A 21,576-nucleotide genomic window follows, 5' to 3' on the forward strand; every position below is an offset into this window, starting at 1 on the left:
TTTATTTATTTATTTATTTATTTATTTGTTTATTTATTTATTTTTATTTATTTATTTATTTGTTTATCTATTTATTTTAGTCAAGGAAACTCATAATACTCTTTTTCTCATCTTATTTATCTAGTTGACATATTTTCTTGTTTCCTTTTCACTTATTATTAGATGCTGCAATCTTTCTGCTTTGTGCTAAGAAGATTCTGGTAAATTCTAGCCGCGAACACTCATTCAAAGTCCCCGCTTTCTCTGAGCCACGTAGTTAAGGTGACTCAGAAAAATGTGTTCTATTCAGTGCATAATGACTTCCCGTCCCGTGTCCACTTCTGTATTTTATCAATTTCACATATTTAAACTTGAATTACGAGTTTATATCCCTAACCCTATATATGAACGGAATTAAGGTTGGTATTACTTGTTGTGTGAACTTTGTGGTAAGTAGTAAAGTAATTTGTGGGTTTTTAAGAGATAAAATAAAACATAACGCCATCTGATGCAAGTATGAGCACATCCTGACCCTTATCTACAACTGAGCACTGGGACTTTCTATCACTCCCTTTCTAGACCTCGATTGTTTCGGTGTATTTTCAGAGTAAAAATATTAACTCAACATAACTGAAAGTAAGAGAAGACGAAGAAGAGAAACCTTGTGGACAAAATAGAGGAAGGTCGCCATTTGCTAGTGACAGACTGATAGAGAGGAAGGTAATCGGTCTACCCGCGACGACTTCTCAGCCATGGAGGGAATTAATTTGCAGAGATTTACACGTGGACTCACCGAAAACCTGTAAGTGTGTGTATGATCACCTCGTGTAACCTGGAAACACAAATTATTTCCTGTCTGTTCTGCATAAGGGACGTGACCTGCCAAACCCAGAACTAGTATATGGGGAGGAGGTCGTTCTGTTTACTATTTTCACTCACACATACATGCACAGCCGAAATGCTTAACAAAACACTAGTACTACTGATTGTATTTGTTCTGTATAAGGTACGTAACCATTGTATATAGGGTGGGAGTATTTGCATTTATTTTTACCTCTCTCTCTCTCTCTCTCTCTCTCTCTCTCTCTCTCTCTCTCTCTCTCTCTCTCTCTCTCTCTCTCTCTCTCTCTCTCTCTCTCTCTCTCCCGAAATATCTTACACCAGTCTACTAACATGAAATTTATACACTCTGCCTACTTGTATCTTTCCCGCACGAGATGCGTACATAACTCATTTCTGTCAGTCTTGTCTCTTTACTATAATGAGCATTTTTGTTAACATTCAGAGCTCTGGTGTAAATAATTTGCGTAGTCGTTGAAAATGGAGAGAAGTGAGTGTTTAATTTTATATCTTTTCAGTCACAGAACTATTTAAAAACTAAAATGCACCTAATTAGGCTGTAGGTGATTGTAGGAAAAGTCTGATTGTAAGGCTTCCAATGGACTGGTGTGCCTAGAGATCTTACCTACCCTAATATTTCACATGTAATATTTTCCACTTAATTAACTGGGTAGAGTAACAGTTTGACAATCAGCAGGTCACGAAAGCTGTCCCATAATGATGACAAGACAGATTTTAGTGGCAGGAAGGTTATCTTGTCTTTTGCGTATTTACTAGTGAATATTATGTTTTATGATGCTTAGTGTCAGTAATTTCCTCCATTTGCCTCACTGGACAGAGTAACAGGTAGCCAGCCAAGTGAGTCCACTGCTGATGACAAATATTGCTCTATACTGATGACAGGGTGCAAGCAGTGGCAGGAAGGTTCTATTTTGCTTCTTAAATTTATCTGTGAATAATGGTTTCTTTGATGCTCTATATCACCTTAAATATATTTTTGTGTTAATAAATTATGACTGTAGATAATATTGAATTAACGTTAGTGTTTCCATCCAGGGACTAGGTTAGGTTAAGTTAGGCTAGGTTTAGATTAATTCAGCTCTAATTTTCATAGCTAATCCCTTCATGGTTTAGGTCAGTAAAAAAAAAAGCATGTTTTTTCCCCAGTCTCAAAATTAGTAGGACAATATTAGGTTATTTGCATAAAACCAAACTTCATTACTGCAAACAATGTGAAAGATTGATAAAGACAGGAGATCAGACTTTAGCTTGTTAACAAGAATTATCTTACAAATCTCTTCAGTGTTGCAGAAATCTGTGTGGTGATTAATTTCATTCACATTTTGCAGCTTGTCATCATGAGTTTATGATTTAACTGTAATCTTTCACATTCAGGGGAGCGTTTTCCTATGATGGTGGTGGTTTCCTGAGTGGTGTTTTGTGATGTGGACATGGTTTTCCTATGATGGTGGTGGTTTCCTGAGTGGTGTCTTGTGATGTGGACATGGTTTTCCTATGATGGTGGTGGTTTCCTGAGTGGTGTCTTGTGATGTGGACATGGTTTTCCTATGATGGTGGTGGTTTCCTGAGTGGTGTCTTGTGATGTGGACATGGTTTTCCTATGATGGTGGTGGTTTCCTGAGTGGTGTCTTGTGATGTGGACATGGTTTTATTCTTGTCTCATACTATTTTCCCCAAAGTTTTGTGGTTTCCTTAGTAAAAAGTCGGAAAAGTAGTATGACATCATTTCCTGTCAAAACTTGAGGTGCCACTTTCAGACAATCACAATTTAACACATACATACATGTGCACATACATGGCTCAGCTTTTATTAATTTTTCCCTGTAAGATGTAAGATTATGTGCTGAGTGGAGTAGTTAGCCTCCTAAACATACATACGTACATACATACTACCATCTTATATAAATTTTCCAAGTGTGATTGTTTGAAGTGGAGTAGATAGCGTCCAAATTTCAGTTCCCTGGCGAGATAAGGTGAGCTGACAGAGCACCTGTAGCATGTGGATAGAGCTGCTTCCTTCCCACAATAGGAGTACGTAATGTCTGGCCTTTGGTGATAAGATAAGATAGCACTCTGGCAATGTTTTTGTGAGCTCAGATACAAGTCATGCACTGGTATTGTATAGGAGTTATCAATAGGAATGTTCTAGATACAAGTAATGATAATGAATACTTTGGTCATTTTAGAGGAAGAGATGAAAGAGTGGTTGAAAAATCTGAGAAGTTTTTATTATTGGAGTTTGCAATAGGAGGGCTTCAGATACAAGTAGTAGCCTTAAGTGCTTTAGTAATCTTTAGGAGAGAGAGAAATAAAGGTATAGTGATTAAGTGTTTAAACTTATATATTGAGAGGCTTTAGTTAAGTATTAGTTATGAGAATGCTTTGGTAATCTTCAGGAGAGGAAGAAATTAAGGGTATTGATTAAAGATTTGAGAATTTTTTTATATTGGAGCTTAGAATAAGAAGCTCTAGGTACAAGTAACAGTCATAAATGCTTTGGTAATCTTTTGTAGGGGAGGAAAAATAAGAGAAATAGAAAGTAGTGATTAAGAATTTGAGGAACCGTTTCTATTGAAGTGAGTTAATAATAGTGAGGCTCCAGATGCAAGTAACAGTCATAAATAATTTGCTAACCTCCAGAAAAAGGAAGAAATTAAAAGTTTTTAAGAATTTGAGGAACTTTTTGTTGTATAGAATGATTGATTACTGTACCCTCTTGAGTTTTGCGCTTGCCTTCATTTAAAACACTCTCCTGACAGTGAGCCACCAGTGAGGCAGCACCTTAAGAATGTGTATGCCACCTTCACCCTGGCCTCCATCGCTGCGGCGGCTGGCGGGTATGCCCACATGTACAGCACACTGGTGGGGGCCGGGCTGCTGACGGCGCTGAGTGCACTCGGCTCCCTCCTGTGGCTCATGATGACTCCCTACGATGGCAAGAACCAGCTGCAACGCCTCTCTCTTCTGGGCTCCTTTGCTTTCTTCACTGGCTGCAATCTTGGCCCTCTGCTTGACCTGGCCATGATTGTCAACCCTACGCTGGTATGTGGCTGTAACACACACACACACACACACACACACACACACACACACACACACACACACACACACACACACAAATAGGTAGACAGATTTTATTGACCACAAAAATACAGACAGAATAAGACATTAAAAATATAAATTGGGTTATGGTCCATATAAAGTCATCAGAACAGTGCATACATTCATGGATAATTTGATAACACACATACACACAATTTAATGATAGTATGCTTAATATATAAATAATGCTGTAGTATTAATTTCAGACTATTTAATACTTGAAATATATGGAGATAAATTTACTTGTATATTTTGGCTTAATCTGTATGCCAATAGGTAAATGTGTTGAGATTATTATAAGTATGTTTATATGTACTGGCTGGTTTGCTGCCTTATACACCTTTGTATTATTCCATATGAGCTAAAGTGGAGGGTTTAAAACTGTCCATCTTCAAACAATCTTAATACACCTTTCCACCAGGGGCTGACTGGCGGAAAGTGTGAATGAAGTGTGTAGGAGGGTGTGGTGCTTTGTCTGGCCACCCCATGTTGGATTGCTGGCCTGGTATATAGGTAGATAGACAAAGAGGTTACAATCTGGAGAGCTTCCCTATAAACATTCTCTTACTAGTATAAAGATAGCATTGACAGGGACCAAAGTGCTCATATAAACTTTCTTCTACTTTACCTCCCACAGATCATGCAGGCACTTCTTGGGACCAGTGTGGTGTTTGCCTGCTTCTCCCTCTCAGCCCTGTATGCTCCACGTGGCCACTACCTCTACCTGGGTGGCACTCTCTTCTCTGCCCTCTCCACCCTCTTCTGGCTCTCCATGCTCAACATCTTCTTCGGATCACGGCTCATCTTCCAGGTATGTGTGTAATAATGATGATAACAACGGTACATGGTTTATCAGTGAGGTAGTTGTTATACTAAATATATACAGCAAATTGGGGCTTACTACTAAGGTATGTCCATTGTAGAATTTTCTCTTATTTTATTTGTATTTGTGAGTGTTTAAATGCCTGGTGTTGGTGAGTGTGTGTATGCATTTGTATTTACCTTCATGGACTTGTATAGGATTGAGAAAAGTTTGTAATGGCCATTGTTATTGAAAGTACCAGATTTTACTTCCTTCTAAAATTTGTGTACATTTTTTTGTGTGTGAGAGAGAGGGAGAGAAATAAAGAGAGGCTACTTAGAACTGTACCATGTCGTGTGTGTGTGTGTGTGTGTGTGAGGTTACTAAGAACTATATGACATCTTTAGTGTGTGTGTATCCTCCTATAGGTGAACCTGTACCTGGGACTGCTGGTGATGTGTGGGTTCATCATCTTTGACACCCAGAACATCACAGAGAAGGCTCGCCGTGGGGACAAGGATTACGTCATGCACAGTGTGGAGCTCTTCATTGACTTTGTGGCCGTGTTCAAGCGCCTGCTCATCATCCTTACTGACAAGGTGAGGAGCTGGAACTGTTTTCTTGTTACTCATCCTTCACCAACCCTTCAAAATTTATCCATGTGTTTATTGAGGAACTGCTACTATTTTCCTGTCATGTATCCTTCACTAACCCACTAAAATTTATCCCTTTGTTTATTTGTGTTTGAGTGCTTGCTTATTCTTACTGACATGTTAGGAACTGGTAATGTTTTCCTGTCACTCGTGCTTCACTAACTCGCAAGAATTCATCCCTCATATGTGTTCTTGTGCATTGTCTTCTCTTGGTAGTGATGGTGGTTCTCCCTCTCTCATGGGCTTCTCATCACACCAGAGTTTGTCCCTTATGTTTCCCTCTGTGTGACGTTTTATCTCCACAACATATAATACTAAGTTTCTGTTTCTTGTGTCATTCTTATACACAGAAATTAAACAATGTGAATTTTGACCAAGCATGTGTGAGTATGAGAGGTGAATACTGGGAAAAGAAAGAAAGAAAGAATCTATCTATATACCAGGCTGGCAATTGCACACAGGAGAGCCCAGACAAAGCACTACACTCTTATTCACATTTCATTCTGTCTGAGCCCCACTAGAAAAGGAATACAATTTTATTTTTTCTTGAACCATTAAATGTGGAGACTGGGGACTTTCCTACCATGCGAACAAAAAATAGACACAATAAAAAGTGAAAATCTAAACCTGAAAATACATCATGAATGAAAAAAAAAATTGGAATGTTAATAAAAAAAAACAAAAATTTTATCCCTCTTCTGGAGGTAACTTGTGAAAGACTAAAGAATATGAGTTAGAAGATGAATAGCAAGTAGGTGTGTGTTGAGGCCTACACTAGGTGAGGTGGGAGGGGGAAGGTGCAGTCTTGGTGTGTTTCTTGGCATCATTACCACCTGGCTGCCTGCCTGCCTGCCTGCCTGCCACCCACCCACCTAAGACTCACAGCCTCAGGGCAGGGGAGTGCTTGATGCCAAATGAGTGTGTGTGTGTGTGTGTGTGTGTGTGTGTGTGTGTGTGTGTGTGTGTGTGTGTGTGTGTGTGTGTGTGTGTGTGTGTGTGTGTGTGTGTGTGTGTGTTTGTGTCATTTTATTATCTATCTGTCTATCTAGTATATATACCAGGCCAATTATTCCAAACAGGGTAGTCCAAACAAAGCCCCACACAGTCATAAACACATCATTTAATATCTGGTTGTGAGGCTGTATAAGGTTGTAATACTCATAACTGCTTTGCTTGGTTTGTCTTGTCTTGAAATATAGACTACATCTAGTCTCTCTCTCTCTCTCTCTCTCTCTCTCTCTCTCTCTCTCTCTCTCTCTCTCTCTCTTCCTCTCTCTCCTCTCTCTCTCTCTCTCTCTCTCTCTCTCTCTCCTCTCTCTCTCTCTCTCTCTCTCTCTCTCTCTCTCTCTCTCTCTCTCTCTCTCTCTCTCTCTCTCTCTCTCTCTCTCTCTCTCTCTCTCTCTCTCTCTCTCTCTCTCTCTCTCTCTCGTAAAAACATCCTTGAAAACCACAATAACTTACACTAGCAATCAGGCCAATACTTTGAGGTGTTTGAGATTCTGGTCTTTATTACCAACCCATATACATACTTTACAGCTAATATTTCCCTAAAACATTACTTTCAGCTGGTAACACATAAGGATAGGCGACAGACACACAGCAGGACAGGTAGACAGGGAGGTAGGCATATCATATCTGGTGGTGCTGGTAAGGATGGAAGACAGGAAGGAGTAGGAGTAAGACTGGCACCCACAGAAGGGAGTACTTGGGAGGTAGATGTGTAGACAGGTGTACAAGTGAGGGAACTAATCTGGTATAAACCTGAGTGATGAAAATGCAAAAGTGTGTGTATGTCAGTGTTTTTATTAATTTATTAGGTATATATATATTTTTTTTTACCTGAAGATTAACACTTTTCTATACTGTCAAAGTAGTTAGCCAGTTTTTTTTATTTTTTATTTTATTTTTTTATGCATTTCTTATACCAGGTTAAAGTTCTTCCAATAATATGTTGGTGTGTAGGAATGTTTAGTTCTCTTCAGTGTTGAAATCCATGCATTATCAACTAGTTTCTTTGTATTATCTTGTTTTTCCTTGTGTGGATGTTTTGTAATGTCTTCTTTATCATCAGTTTTATTTTTCAGGTGTATTTTTGCTTATTTGACTTTAGGCCATTTTTTTTCTGAACATCTACTGTTCTGATAAAAGAAAAGATTGATATCACAGATTTTTTTGGTGCCACAACAGGCAACACTAAGAGGACACTAAGAAATTGTAAAAGAGTGAAGAAAGATGAGGAAATATAGTCTTCCTGACAGAGCAATCAGCCAGTGGAATTCATTGACTGACAAAATTGTGTGTGCAAGGAGGATTGACAGCTTTGAAGATAAATATGGCAAATTAACTTTAAAAGACGGACATTACGAGCTTGACTCAGTCCTGTAAAAATACAATTAGGTAAGAACACATTCACAATTTCATCCTAATTGTTTTCTTTTGTGTTGCAGGAGGCCCAGAGCAACAAAAAACGGAGGAGGGACTAATGGAATGAAGGAAGCTAGTCGTAGTGAACTCTAGGGTTAAGCATTTTGGCTGGCAAGGGACAATTAAAGACACCAAGTTATGTTTTACCTTCCTTCCCCTGCAGTTACAACACAATGGCATACTGTTGTTTATTTGCACCACCACCAAGAGCTATCACACACCTGCTTTCCCTGTTGATTTTCTTTAGTATCTGGTAATTTATTATTTCCAAAAGTTTATTTGGTGTAGGGATGAAAAACACCCAAGTAAAGGCTTGAGTTTTCTTATATTGCTGGAGAAAAAGAAACATGTATAGTGTAACAGTTATTTTAAGTTTCATGGGTTGGAGTCTTATTTTTGTGGTTTGAGCTGCAAGAATCATAAAGCAAAGTACTGAGGTGAAGGTGCAAGGCTGGGAATATTCAGCGGTATTTTAGTGCAGTTTTCAGTGGGATATTCATCGAAAAGGTCAAATCTCTAAAGAGGATGATTTTACTACAATTCCTATTCCCAGAGGTGAATGTTATGTACACCCTTTCTATGAATTCACTAAGAATGTGGATGAGAGCATTTTCCAAGATCAAAGAACATGGGTGAGAGTGTTTTGGAGAAATCTTGACATCAGAGAACAAGATACTGGTTGATCTCTTCTGTATTAATTGAGTTACACCTACAATTTCACCAATACCAGAGAGTTTGTATTTTGGCACTTTTAATAGTAATGTGAGACAAATATAAAGGCAATTACACATTAGTTTATATTTTTGCAAGCCAGAGGTAGGTGTAACACTGATGGTAATGAGTCAGCTTTGTGTGTTTAAGAAGAGCCAGACACACGGCCACACATTCCTCATGTAGGAGTAAACTTGCACCTCATGATGAAATAATGAGCCTCAGGAATTTCTTCTTGGTGCCTTCCACTACAAGAGAAAGTAAGAAGACTCAGCGATACATTTGGTTGTCAAGCCCTCTTAGGATACATCAAGTTTGGTTTTGTTTCCCTCTTGCTCTGAGCTAATGTGTCCATTTACTGGCAATAGTGGAAAGTTTACTTGGATTTCAGTACTTGCTTTGGGTTTTCATGTATCCATTGTCACTGCCAAAATAATAAAATATAGTTACTTTGTAAGATGCACAGGACTGTGTGTTTTGGTATCAGCTGTTGTACATTGTCCCAGTAGCATAGTGTTTAATAAGCAGAGGTTACCTACGAACTGGCTATATTGTACATGGAGGCTTGATTTTAGTGGGGAATGATGTTTGTATAACCAGATTAATGTAATCGTTTCTTTCTGTTCAAAGTGTATAGTTATATTTACATTTCCTATTTGTCAGAAGGACACTTTTTTTTTCTTTTTATGGGGACAAATTTATATTAAACACCTGACAGCACTTTTGTGATTATCTGTCTTGTGAGTTGGGTAAAGAATAAAACATTGGAAAGATGAAGCATGGTAACTTTGCATTCATTGCATGTCATTCACTAAAACATCCACTTTTGTTTTGATTGTCACTAAATAATGTTTGGACTTGTTAAGCTTCCCTCAGGACAAGTAGTCATGGTGATGCTGTGCCAGGTAATTGAGTGGGCAAGCCCCAACATACCCATGTAACCTGTTCATGGCAACCCAGGAACACTGCAGTGCTGCTGTGACTCGTGTGACATGCAGGCTGAGGATCAGTTTCATAGTCTGCTGTTGTGTATTTATTGATAGCCAAGCCCTCCTGGAAACATACATTTTTTACAACAGATCACTGTCCTCCATTTTATATGATAACCTTGTATTAACTGAAGACTCCCATTAATGTCTACCCATGCATCAAAATATGATTCCCATTGCTTTACTGCCTCCCTGTTCTCCAGCCACTGTGCTATGTGATCTTACCTGTATATCATTTCTTCCTGTCATTAACTCCATAGACAGCCAAACTAAATCACTCTGAGTTTGGTAGGTTTTCCATGAAGCACTGAAGACAATACAGATGTGGTTGTCTGCTGCTTTGAAGGAGAGTTGTCAGACCAGGGATTGGTTATGTTTGGGACACTATATTTTTCCAGACTAGCAGCATAGGCAGCCAAACTAAACCACCCTTAATGTATGGTAGGTTTTCCATGAAGCACTAAAGACAATACAGATATGATTGTCTTTACTGCTTTGAAGGAGAGCTGTCAGACTAAGGATTGGTTAGGTTTGGGACACTTACATCTTCTCAGACTATGGAACTGTTCTAGGTTGTGCAGGAAATTTCAGCCAGGCCCCCATGTTGTAGAGGAAGCAGGACCTTGACCCATGAGCAGATAGGAATAGTTACCACTGACCTGATTTGCCTGTTGCAGATGCCATGTATAGAATGTGTGGGTGTCAACATCACAGTTCTTGTCCTGTTACCTATTACTTACCACTACTGTTATATATTTATCATTAGCTGTGTATAATTTGCTTGAAGAAACTATTAGCCAATATGTTGAGAAACTGTCAAAGTGAACCTGAGCTATGCAGTATGCTTATGTTTCTGTTTTTCCTTGTGTACTGAGACTAAATAAGGGATCCAAATTTTGATGGAGCATGTATAAGAATGTAAATGGTTTGATATGTGGCAACATTTCACAGTTCATCAAAAAATGCCTCACTGGAAAACTAAGGCAATCCAAATGAAGGTCTTGAAGTATGATGCACAGTTGGTTCAAGAAGTAATGCCGGAAAAGTCAGTGAAATATTGGAGCATGACACGACTAAGGCCAACTGTACACCGACTTCATGATCTTGCCAAAACTTTTCATTCTTTATTGTGTATTGAAGGTCAAGCCTGCAGCAGGTAAACAATTTATCCCAGACTTTTTAATTGGAGATGTGAGAATGATTATGCCATTGTGAGCGAGTATAACACATGGGTCTCTATTCTCAAATGATTTAGCATCTCGACTACTTTTAACAGTCAGTAGTGGAGGTTATTAGTTTTCAAAGCTGTTTCCATGATAAAAATGATAGTTTAACCAAGATTCTGCACTGTTGATGAGGAAAAGCAATGAAAACTTAACTATTAATCTCTGGTCTGTGATAACAGTCACGAGATTCTAGTGTTTCAAAATATAGGCCCTTGCTCTCAAGGTTGGCAGCTTGGTAGAGGCAGGTAATGATAAACCAGACGCATCACAAACTGACGGTCACAGTTACTCACATCACTAAAACCATGAAATAGGAAAATTTTCTCCCTTATCATTTGTGGAAGAACATTAGGTATTGTACTTTTTGCCCCCCTTTGCTGATTTACTATCCGCGGACTTGGCAGCATTTGTCAAAGTGGGGAAGTGAGTAGTTGTGAGAGGGAGGTAATGTGTGTGAGTGATGCTTAGGTTTCCCTTGTTTAGAGTTGTTTTGAAGACGTCTATAATCATGAAAAGGGAGGCAGAAAGAAATATTATTGTATCTTGATTTTCTGGATGTCAATTGATGTCACCATTACCAATAAAGTACTTTTTCAATTCTGAGTGTCATCCTGTTAAGATCCCTGTGTATTGCTGGAAGTTATTAGGGTTTTCAAGCGGGTTTTCAGGGTTCATGGTGATAGTTTAACGAAGGGCTGTGCTCTGAAAGCTTTAGGTACGTCTTCACTAATTTGGCAAGTTGAAATATTCACATTGGAAATTACTTGTATTTTTCAAGGTGTTTTCATTATTCTAGTGATAGCTGATAGGCTGTGTTGGAAGTTATTGGGTGTTTTCATGGTCCTGATACTGCACCGTTAGTGAAAACATGATCATGTGTCGTCTGAATTTTATTTATTTATTTATTTTTTATGCAAGATTGGCATTGGCTTAAAGAAAAAGCCAAATTATATATATATATATATATATATATATATATATATATATATATATATATATATATATATATATAGAGAGAGAGAGAGAGAGAGAGAGAGAGAGAGAGAGAGAGAGAGAGAGAGAGAGAGAGAGAGAGAGAGAGAGAGAGAGAGAGAGAGAGAGAGTCACCTTTACACGCTACTATAATTGACTATAATTGAAGCAAAAATGCCACGTTTTTTGTAATAATACACTTGTATTTATGAATAGCTAAAAGATAAATGAGAGGTGAAACTACATAATTATTAAATTGAGCAGCCTACTAGTCAGCGAGAGAAATGGCCGAGCGGGGTATTTGGTTCTGTTTACGGTCATATTTTGCTTAATTTCTCCACCGCCACTTCTTTTTGGGCTGTGTGGTGAGTGTAAATGATACTTCAAGGTGTGGCGGCGATGTGCGGTGAGTGTGGTGCGTGAGGGATGTGTCATGACGGTAGAAATAAGAGTGAAAGACAAGATGGTGGTTAAAATGTGCGACCTGCAACATTTACTAAGTTTTGTTTGGTGAGTATTTAGTTTATTTTGCTTGCTAGAATTGTGTAACTGTTCTTGGTGATGGTGTAAGGAGCTCTGGTGATATAGCGTGTGTGTGTGTGTGTGTGTGCACAGGAGGGTGTATGGTGAGTGGTGACACACACACACACACACAAACATACACACACCTATTGAAATGTGTTTTTGAAATGTTTTCTTCCTATATCCTTAAAATGTCATACTTTTTTTTTTCCTTGCTCAGATTTTATCGTCGGCATTTATTTAACAACTCTACTTCCTTTAAATTTCTCTATGTGATTTTTTTTCTTCATATATACAAAAGTAACTCGCGTTCTTTTCTAAACTACATATTTTTTTTCCTTATTTCTTAACATTGATATTGTTCTTGTGCCTTGTGGCGGTGTCGAGTAAACTAGCATAAATCCGTCACCTCCCGCCTACATTGTAATACTGTGAACCTTTTTTTATTTATTTGTTTATTTGTTTATTTATTTATTTATTTATTTATTTTATGTCAGTGGATTTACATGTTACAATTCTGTATGTTCGAGTTGCCATGTTTCTTGTTCCTATTCTTCGTGTTCTTATTATTGTTCTTGTTCTTGTTCCTGCTGTTCTTGTTTTCTTGTTTTCGTTTTTGCTCTTGTTTTTATTGTTATGTTGTTGTTGTTTTTGTTATTGCTACTACTACTACTACTACTACTACTACTACTACTACTACTACTACTACTACTACTACTACTACTACTACTACTACTACTACTACTACATCATCATCATCATCATCATCTTCATCATCATGCATTTTCAGCTCTAGTTGAAGTTACTGTTGTTTTCAAGGGTGTTTTCATGACACAGGCTACTCCAGTTAACAGATTTTAGTGTTGATTATTAGGTAGAGTTTACAAGTGTGTTTTCATGATGCTAGTAGTTTAACAAGGACTCTACATCATCATAGAAAACAAAAACAAAAACTGAGAACCTGACTACTTATCTCTGTGGCCTTTGAAAATTAGCCTGATGAGAGACAAGTATAACCCTCGAGTCAAGAAGATGTCTTACTGTTTTGTTCTCTTATTTAGGCTGAGATGGCATGCTTTTATTAAGTTTCAAGGGTGCTGTCCTAAAATCATTGAGGTGTGTATGTTGTGTCTGGTGAAATTCTCAGTCTAAAAGGATATGATTTCGTACGATTTCAAGTTGGAATAGATTGATTAAATTTTAAGGGTTGAAAATATGGTTTCTTATTTATAAACCCGTAGTAATGATTGAGTTCCTTGTGGATTGTGAAGTGGAAAGGAGTTTGTTTCGATATTACCCTTAGTTTCTTCCACTTATGGATAAACAAAACCTTATAATGCTACTGATCTTTATTATTATTTTATGGTAATCAAGTACAGAGCACGTACATTAATCAGGAGTGCTTCTTTTATATTGTAGTAGAATTAATTGATTAGTTACCATCTGTATGTGTGACTTCTTAAACTACGTGCGATGTAGTACTGAATCGTGTCTTAGTGGAATCAAAACGTCTATAATAGTAGTTTATCATATTATACATTTTGGTGAAGTAAAAGCTGATATGTTAAGATTTATGAAGTCTAATAGTATCAAACATCTATAGTAATAAGTTTCCTTACAGGGCATCTTAATTATACATCTTGGTGAAGTGAAATATCATTATATACAGATTTCTGAATAGTCTAATCGTATCTCAATATATTCCAAACATCTATTAAGTTTCCTTTCCATGTATGTTGTGAATTAATTATACAGTGTTTGGTGACGTATAAGTTCATGTATTAAGCTGCATGAGCAATTGTATCTCATTGCATTACAAAAATCCATTAAAATTTCCCTTATTTTGCATTGTATTCAGCACTAGTTTCATATTTTAGTGAAATGAAATGGAATACATCTAGATTCACCTATACTCGTAACATTTTGCAATCCTGAACAACTTGCAGTGATGTCTTATGAAGTAATCGTTGTACATTATAGTAAATTGAAAGTTAGCTTATTAAGATTTCTAATAATCACATTAACGCAAACACTGCCACGTCGTAATGGTGCTATTGTTGCCCTTCCTTAACCTTCCTAGTGCTGTATAAAACTTTGCATGCAGACAGGAAAGAAAAGTGGGAAAGCAGGTACTAGTTAACTTTGTCTTTTCACACTGCAGAAATACTGATGAGAGCTTAGCACAAAAAATAATGACAAAATAAGTTACAGGTATTGAAGGGGAAATGTTGTCTAGGAGTGTAAGGGTTAAGACTCGCTGCCAAACAACTTTTCCCATAGTCGGTAATACAACACTCATTTTTCTACTTAAATCACAAATAAAAGTTCTGTATTCTAAGAGACATAAAATTAATCTTCCTGTTCTATCTCTCTTTTTTTTTTTTTTTTTGTTCTCTCCATGCAGTTAATTTACACATTTACTTTGAAGCAAACACTACCACTTCAAAGACAATGCAAGACTCAAACCTGACGAAGCAGAATTCAGTCCACGTCACCATGACTGTTTTTCTTATCAAATACTACGTCAGTTTTATATTCACGTCAGTAAAGCATTAGCAGTCACTAAAGCAGAGAGAGAGAGAGAGAGAGAGAGAGAGAGAGAGAGAGAGAGAGAGAGAGAGAGAGAGAGAAGATTAATATTTAACTGCAAGTAGACATGCAAATATTGTTATTCAAATATGGTTACACTAAATTTCACTCTAGGCGATGCGAAGGAGAAAGGCGAATATTGACATAATTTTAACACTAAAAAGTAACACACACACACACACACACACTAAATGAAATGTGGTTTAAAAATTCCTGTTTTTCCCGGTATTCTTAAATTTTATAACCTCCGTATTAATATTCCATCTTCCTCCTTTACTTAACTACACTTTCTTTTACAACAAGCACTTCATATTTTGAGAAGGAATCCACGTTTTCTTTTCCTACACCGTCATTACTTTGCAGTACTTTTGGGTGAAGCAGCTTGTGGTGGTGCTCCTGTGGTAACTTGCTAGGCTGTGTCCTGTGGTCGGTGCTTGTGTGGCAACTTGCTAGGCTGTGTCCTGTGCAGGTTTTCACTACGCAACATGTACGCACTTTCCTCCCTGTCTCTGGTAAACTCAGGATCTCTGCCCGTATTTGTCTTTCTTCCTTTCCGTGACTTGAACCGTTCAGAGAAGATTGTTAAGGCACCTCATGGACTAAATTGGTCAATCGTTTTTTATAACTATTTATTCATTTATATATTTATCTTGAGAGGAGCGGCGTTTTAGCTGTTTTCTGCTCTGCTGCGGCCTTTGTTAGCCTCGGGCACACGTTAAAGAGAGAGAGAGAGAGAGAGAGAGAGAGAGAGAGAGAGAGAGAGAGAGAGAGAGAGAGAGAGAGAGAGAGAGAGCGCCACTGGAGAGCCTACTGTGCATCATTCTTCCTACACAACGTGCAGATGCTCCAGGTCAGGACGCCCACCGCCACAACCGTCACCGCTACTCCTGAGGCTATCAGCAGCGCTAACCATATTTCGGACTTGGAATTATCCGCATCTTGGTCTGTCCCGCTGCCGCCGCCACCAGATAGAGGCGGGTCTTTCGTCTTCTTGCAGACTGGTGACCATTCAAGATTCTGTCCTGTCACAATTAACTTATTTGAGTCCAGCTTGTATAACTGTTTATAATTGATGTTGTCACCGTCATCGTTAAGGAGGAGGTAGGAACAGTTGGGTGCGATGCAGGTTATGTTGAAGGTGTAGAGGCGTGAGGGCTCCAGTTTCTTAGTTTCGAGCAGTTTCTGTTCAATCGTCACGCTCAGTTCGCCTTCCTCCTGGTCTTTAGTCTTGATCTGGATCGCGCCTCCAGATAACTCCTTTTCTGTAAGGTCTTGCCAAACGCACTGGTTGGTTGAGGATGTTGCGGGGCGCGCCGCCAGGTACAGGAGGCAACCCACGAGCGGCCACAGCGCCCTCATACTTGCGGGGCTCAGGCGACAATGCAGGACCAGGCCGCGGCGGGCGCCAGGCGGGGCGCGGCGTGGCGCGGTGGGGCGACTCGCAGGACCAATCCCCAGCCTTGATGATGTCAGGAATTACGCAGAACTGTGAAGTGTCTTTAGCATTCCTCGCAAAAGGGTTCTCCGGGAAGTGCCATGAAGGAAAGAAGTTGAGGGCGGGGAGAGGCTGACGTGCCGCACTGCCGCTGAGTCACGGAGGTCTGAGGGCACGTAGCCTTTGTGGAAGTGGCGGGAAAATGGTTGCACCTCGGTTAGGTTAGGTGAAGCTAGGTCAGGTTAGGTTAATCTTAGGGTAGATCAGGTTAGGTCACTGGTGGTCCATGGTGAATTTTCAGGTTGGTCCACAGGACGTCCACTGTATTTCCTGACAAGCATGGAATGGAAATTCAGTGTAAACAATTAACTCAAAATAAATAATTGGCCATTCATTTTATTACATTTCTGTTTAAGAAATCTATTGTCGGTCGCGAAGTTGTTGCTTTTAAGTAATACTTCGAGTTATTTTTAAGTTTAATCTATAATGTGTGTTCAAGATTCACGCCGCTAGACATGACCAGCCTGAGTGCATACTCGTACTGTGCTTACTGTGATTACGACACGCGGTGCTGTGTTATTGACTTATCCTTATTCAAAATTTAAATGGTCCACTCCCCCCCTTATTTATTTATTTATTTATTTATTGGTTTGGTGGTCCGTGGCTTGACACGAGTTGAGAACCACTGGGTTAGGTGAAGTTATGTCACGTTAGGTTAAGTAACTTTGGGTTGGTAGTAAAATTTATTTCCTTTGCGAAAATATACATAGAAATAATGATAGCATCTTGGGGGCTTCCTGTTTTTACATGCTGAATTCCCAGAGGACTATCGTACCTTCACTCCGATTACTGTACATTGAAGTACTCGTTGTTATTATTATTATTATTATTATTATTATTATTAATATTATTATTATTATTATTATTATTATTATTATTATATAGTTAATTTGTTATATGTCTACTTTCATATTAGTTTGCTTATGTATGTATGTATGTATGTATGTATGTATGGATGTACGTATGTATGTATGTATGTATGTATGTATGTGTAGGAAGGTTCGACAACTTCCTGTTTTGAAGTCAGGAAGCGTCGCGAACGATAATGCAGGTGGCGCGACGCACGGGAAGTCACACCCGAGCTTTGGTCTGCCTGGGAGGGGCACGAGTGAAGGAAGGAAAGAAAGCAGAGTGACACATGCAGGGCTGTTTCCTTCATAGAGTGATGTGGTCAGAACAAATTTAACAGGGAAGTCACACTAGAGGGAGAGAGAGAGAGAGAGAGAGAGAGAGAGAGAGAGAGAGAGAGAGAGAGAGAGAGAGAGAGAGAGAGAGAGAGAGAGAGAGAGAGAGAGAGAGAGAGAAACGATGCATTTGACCATGCAGAATGTTTGCTGGACTATCACTAGAATAATGGAAACGTATTTGAAAACCTCGACAATTTCCTCTCGAGTCTTTTTTTTTAAACTGTCATTAGAATGATGGAAACTTTAGTAACGTCAACTAGGCTAGTCTGCTAAAATGTTAATAGAACCACGAAAACACCCTTGAAAACCCATTAACTTCCACTAGAATCTGCTAAACTATCATTAGAACCATGAAAACGCCTTTGAAAACCGCTATAACTTCCAGCGCAACCTCTAACACCGTCACTGGAACCATGAAAACACCCTTGAAAATCTTAACAACCTTCTGTACAATCTTTTAAACCAACACTGGAAACACGAAGACTTCCAGCGCAGGCTCTTGGAAACCCCAATGACTTTCAGTAGAGGCCGTTTTAAGTAGAGAAGACTGAAGATTTAAAAATAATGCAGCGCTAGGCTTTGAGGAGTCAGGAGGAGGAAGAGGAAGAGATAAGTAGACAGGAAGAGAGGAAGTAAATAATACAAACCAACGTGGCATGACAGTAGGGATAAGACTTATTTTTTTATTTTTTATTTTATTTTTTTTTTCGAGGCGAGATAAAAAGATACGTATGTTGTTTCTGCGTAATGTTTATTCCTTCACGTTGTTGTTGTTGTTGTTGTTGTTGTTTTTGGTGGTGGTGGTGGTGGTGGTGGTGGTATTATTGTTATTATTATTATTATTATTATTGTTATTATTATTATTATTATTATTATTATTATTATTATTAGCAGTAGTAGTAGTAGTAGTAGCAGCAGTAGTTGTAGTTCTTTTTAGTAATAATAATAATAATAATAATAATAATAATAATAATAATAATAATAATAATAATAACAACAACAATAAATCAATACAATAGATAAAAATAATAAAATAAAATTAAAAAGTAAAGATGAATGTATATATATTATGTGAGCGAGAGATTGTTATTATTATTTTTCCATTTTTTAAACTATTTATTTATTTATTTTTGTGGTGGTGGTGGTGCGCCGCCATCTTGCACTTGGGAGTGTGGGTGGTGCTCCATACGTGGAAATCAAACACCTTTCCGCTGATACTTTTCAGTTGAGTTTATCTTTGTGTGTGTGTGTGTGTGTGTTGTAGTTTTATTTTCCCATAGTTCATGATGTAGTATTTATTTGCTACTTTGTACTTTTCTTTTATGTATGAGGGGCGCTGGCCAAGAGCAACAAAAGAGCAAAATAAAGGCCCAATGAGGTGCCAGGGCCCCCCCCACACAAAAAAAAGTAAAATAAATAAATAAAAAAAAAAGATTATCAGAGGATAGTTGTCTTGAAACCTCCCTCTTGGAAAAAAAAAGTTGAAGTCACAGGAAGGAGAAATTACAAAAGCAGGCAGGCAGCTCCTGAGTTTACCTTGATGTCCTTGAATGCATTATTATTGAAAGGAAATGTTGCTTCATCATCATTTATTTGCGAAGTTTTCCATCAAAAATACAGCATTTTCACATTCAAAACTTTCTTAGGATAAACAAGCTACAAAATCATATAAGAAAAGAAAAAAAAAAGGTTGCGAGAAAATGAATACTTAATCAAATGCACAAATATACACTTTAGATGTATATTATTATGAAAATAAATTTGACTGGATAACAAAATGAAGTAATTTATCTTAATTATTGTTATTATTATTATTATTATTATTATTATTATTATTATTATTATTATTATTATTATTATTAATATTAGTAGTAGTAGTAGTAGTAGTAGTAGTAGTAGTAGTAATAATTTTGGATTTAGCGATGAGAGAGAGAGAGAGAGAGAGAGAGAGAGAGAGAGAGAGAGAGAGAGAGAGAGAGAGAGAGAGAGAGAGAGAACCACTTGCCTACTTTTCCCCGTCAGCCATTGCTTTATACCAGCGTTTCATTCTTCTCCGATACCGGTGGCTCCTGCTTCGCCCCTGCCTGGTCCTGTGCGCCCTCCATGTCCGTGCACGCTTGGCTGTGCAGATCGAGGGCACCGGTGATGCGGTGGCGGTAGATGAAGCACAACCCGAGACCAAAGGCGAGGAGCGGGAACAACACTAAGACGATGATGACATAGTTATTAAATACATTTGTGGATTTTCCGCTGCTGCTGGCAGTGGTGGTGGTAGTGGTGTTTGTGGTGGTAGTCTCGGTGTCCTCGTTCGTGCTCCGTTGGCTTGAGGTGCTTCGTGGAGTCTTCTTCCGTACGGTGGTCGGCGCTGGTGTCGTTGTCGTCCTCCGCGTCGTCGAACTGGTCGTGGTTGTCTTCGGTGTTGTCGTAGTTGTCTCCGGCGTTGTCGTGGTTGTCTTCAGCGTTGTCGTGGTTGTCTTCAGCGTTGTCGTGGTTGTCTTCAGCGTTGTCGTGGTTGTCTCCGGCGTTGTTGTGGTTGTCTCCGGCGTTGTCGTAGTTGTCTCCGGCGTTGTCGTGGTTGTCTCCGGCGTTGTTGTGGTTGTCTCCGGCGTCGTTGTCGTGTTTGTTATCGTTGTGGGCGTTGTCGTCATCGTCGTGTTGGTCTCCGTGTACTCTCTTTGGCAGACTGGTGACCATTCAAGATTCTGTCCTGTCACAATTAACTTACTTGAGTCCAGCTTGTATAACCGTTCATAATTGGTGATGTTGTCACCGTCATCGTTAAGGAGGAGGTAGGAACAGTTGGGTGCGATGCAGGTTATGTTGAAGGTGTAGAGGCGTGAGGGCTCCAGTTTCTTAGTTTCGAGCAGTTTCTGTTCAATCTTCACGCTCAGTTCGCCTTCCTCCTGGTCTTTAGTCTTGATCTGGATCGCGCCTCCAGATAACTCCTTTTCTGCAAGGTCTTGCCAAACGCACTGGTTGGTTGAGGATGTTGCGGGGCGCGCCGCCAGGTACAGGAGGCAACCCACGAGCGGCCACAGCGCCCTCATACTTGCGGGGCTCAGGCGACAATGCAGGACCAGGCCGCGGCGGGCGCCAGGCGGGGCGCGGCGTGGCGGGGCTGTAGAGGGGGGTGGGGGGGAGAGCAGGACCAATCCCGAGCCTTGGTGACAAAATTCGAACAGAAATTGATAACTTTTATTTCCTTTGTTTGTGAAGGTGGCGGGCTCCCACTCGAGGTGGCGCCGGGATGGGACGGGGCACCGTGATTGTGGCCCCAGTGCTTCCCGGACACAGCAAGAGGTTGTGGCTGGTCGCAAAAAAACTTACAGTATCACTGATGAGAGCCAGGGAAGACTGTAGAGGGCGAGGAACGAAGAAGGGATGCAAGACTGGATTCTTAGGAAAAGCAAATGAAGGGGATGGATGTGGGAAGTGCGAGGAGCAAGCGAGGCAAGTGTAGGCACAACCAGGGAGGGATGAGAGAGGAAGAGGACGTGGTCTGTGAAAACTTTGGAGAGAGTGGTGCAGAAAAAAAGCTGGGAAGGAGAAGGGAGGCTATGGGACTTGTGGAAGTGCGCCACCCAGATAAGGCAGGTGGAGAGAGCGACGAAACTTTCAATGGAATACAATAGACTTAAGAGGAAACATGGTGATATAGAGATACGACTGAGAGGAAAAATACTGAGTAGTCCAGAAACACAGAAGAGATAAGGAATGGATGAGGAAAAATGCATGTGATGGAGAACAATTTGGCGGTAAAGGGGGTTAGGGGATGAGAAGGAGCACAGGAACTCTTGGTGGGAGGAAGATGAAAGAAAAGCTAAAAGAAAATAAGACAGGTACTCGTATAGAATCAGAAAGGAAAATGGACAGATCAACAGATGGAAGAAAATGGAGGATTAAAGGAAAACGGTAAAATAAAACGTAGGAAAGAAGAAAAGAAGCAACAAAAGTAAGAGATGCAGGACAAAACAAGAGAGGCTGAAGAACTTGCTCTGTACAAAGGAGGATGAAAGGAATCGACAGGAGATGAAGAGAATGAAGAGTAAGAAGAAAACTGTAAA

General features: G+C 39.3%; 1 protein-coding gene across 1 annotated transcript; it reads left to right on the forward strand.

Annotated features, from left to right (window-relative positions):
• The first annotated feature begins 491 nt into the window (after positions 1-491).
• LOC135094499 (bax inhibitor 1-like) lies at positions 492-11,344 on the forward strand. The gene is made up of 5 exons (XM_063994648.1): positions 492-781; positions 3,600-3,882; positions 4,580-4,753; positions 5,173-5,343; positions 7,845-11,344. Exons 1-5 carry the CDS (start codon positions 732-734, stop codon positions 7,878-7,880), a joined length of 714 nt encoding a protein of 237 aa, XP_063850718.1. The 5' UTR covers positions 492-731; the 3' UTR covers positions 7,881-11,344.
• Positions 11,345-21,576: the final 10,232 nt, after the last annotated feature.

The sequence above is a fragment of the Scylla paramamosain genome, chromosome 45 (assembly GCF_035594125.1).
Source record: "Scylla paramamosain isolate STU-SP2022 chromosome 45, ASM3559412v1, whole genome shotgun sequence".
Taxonomy (NCBI): Eukaryota; Metazoa; Arthropoda; class Malacostraca; order Decapoda; family Portunidae; genus Scylla; species Scylla paramamosain.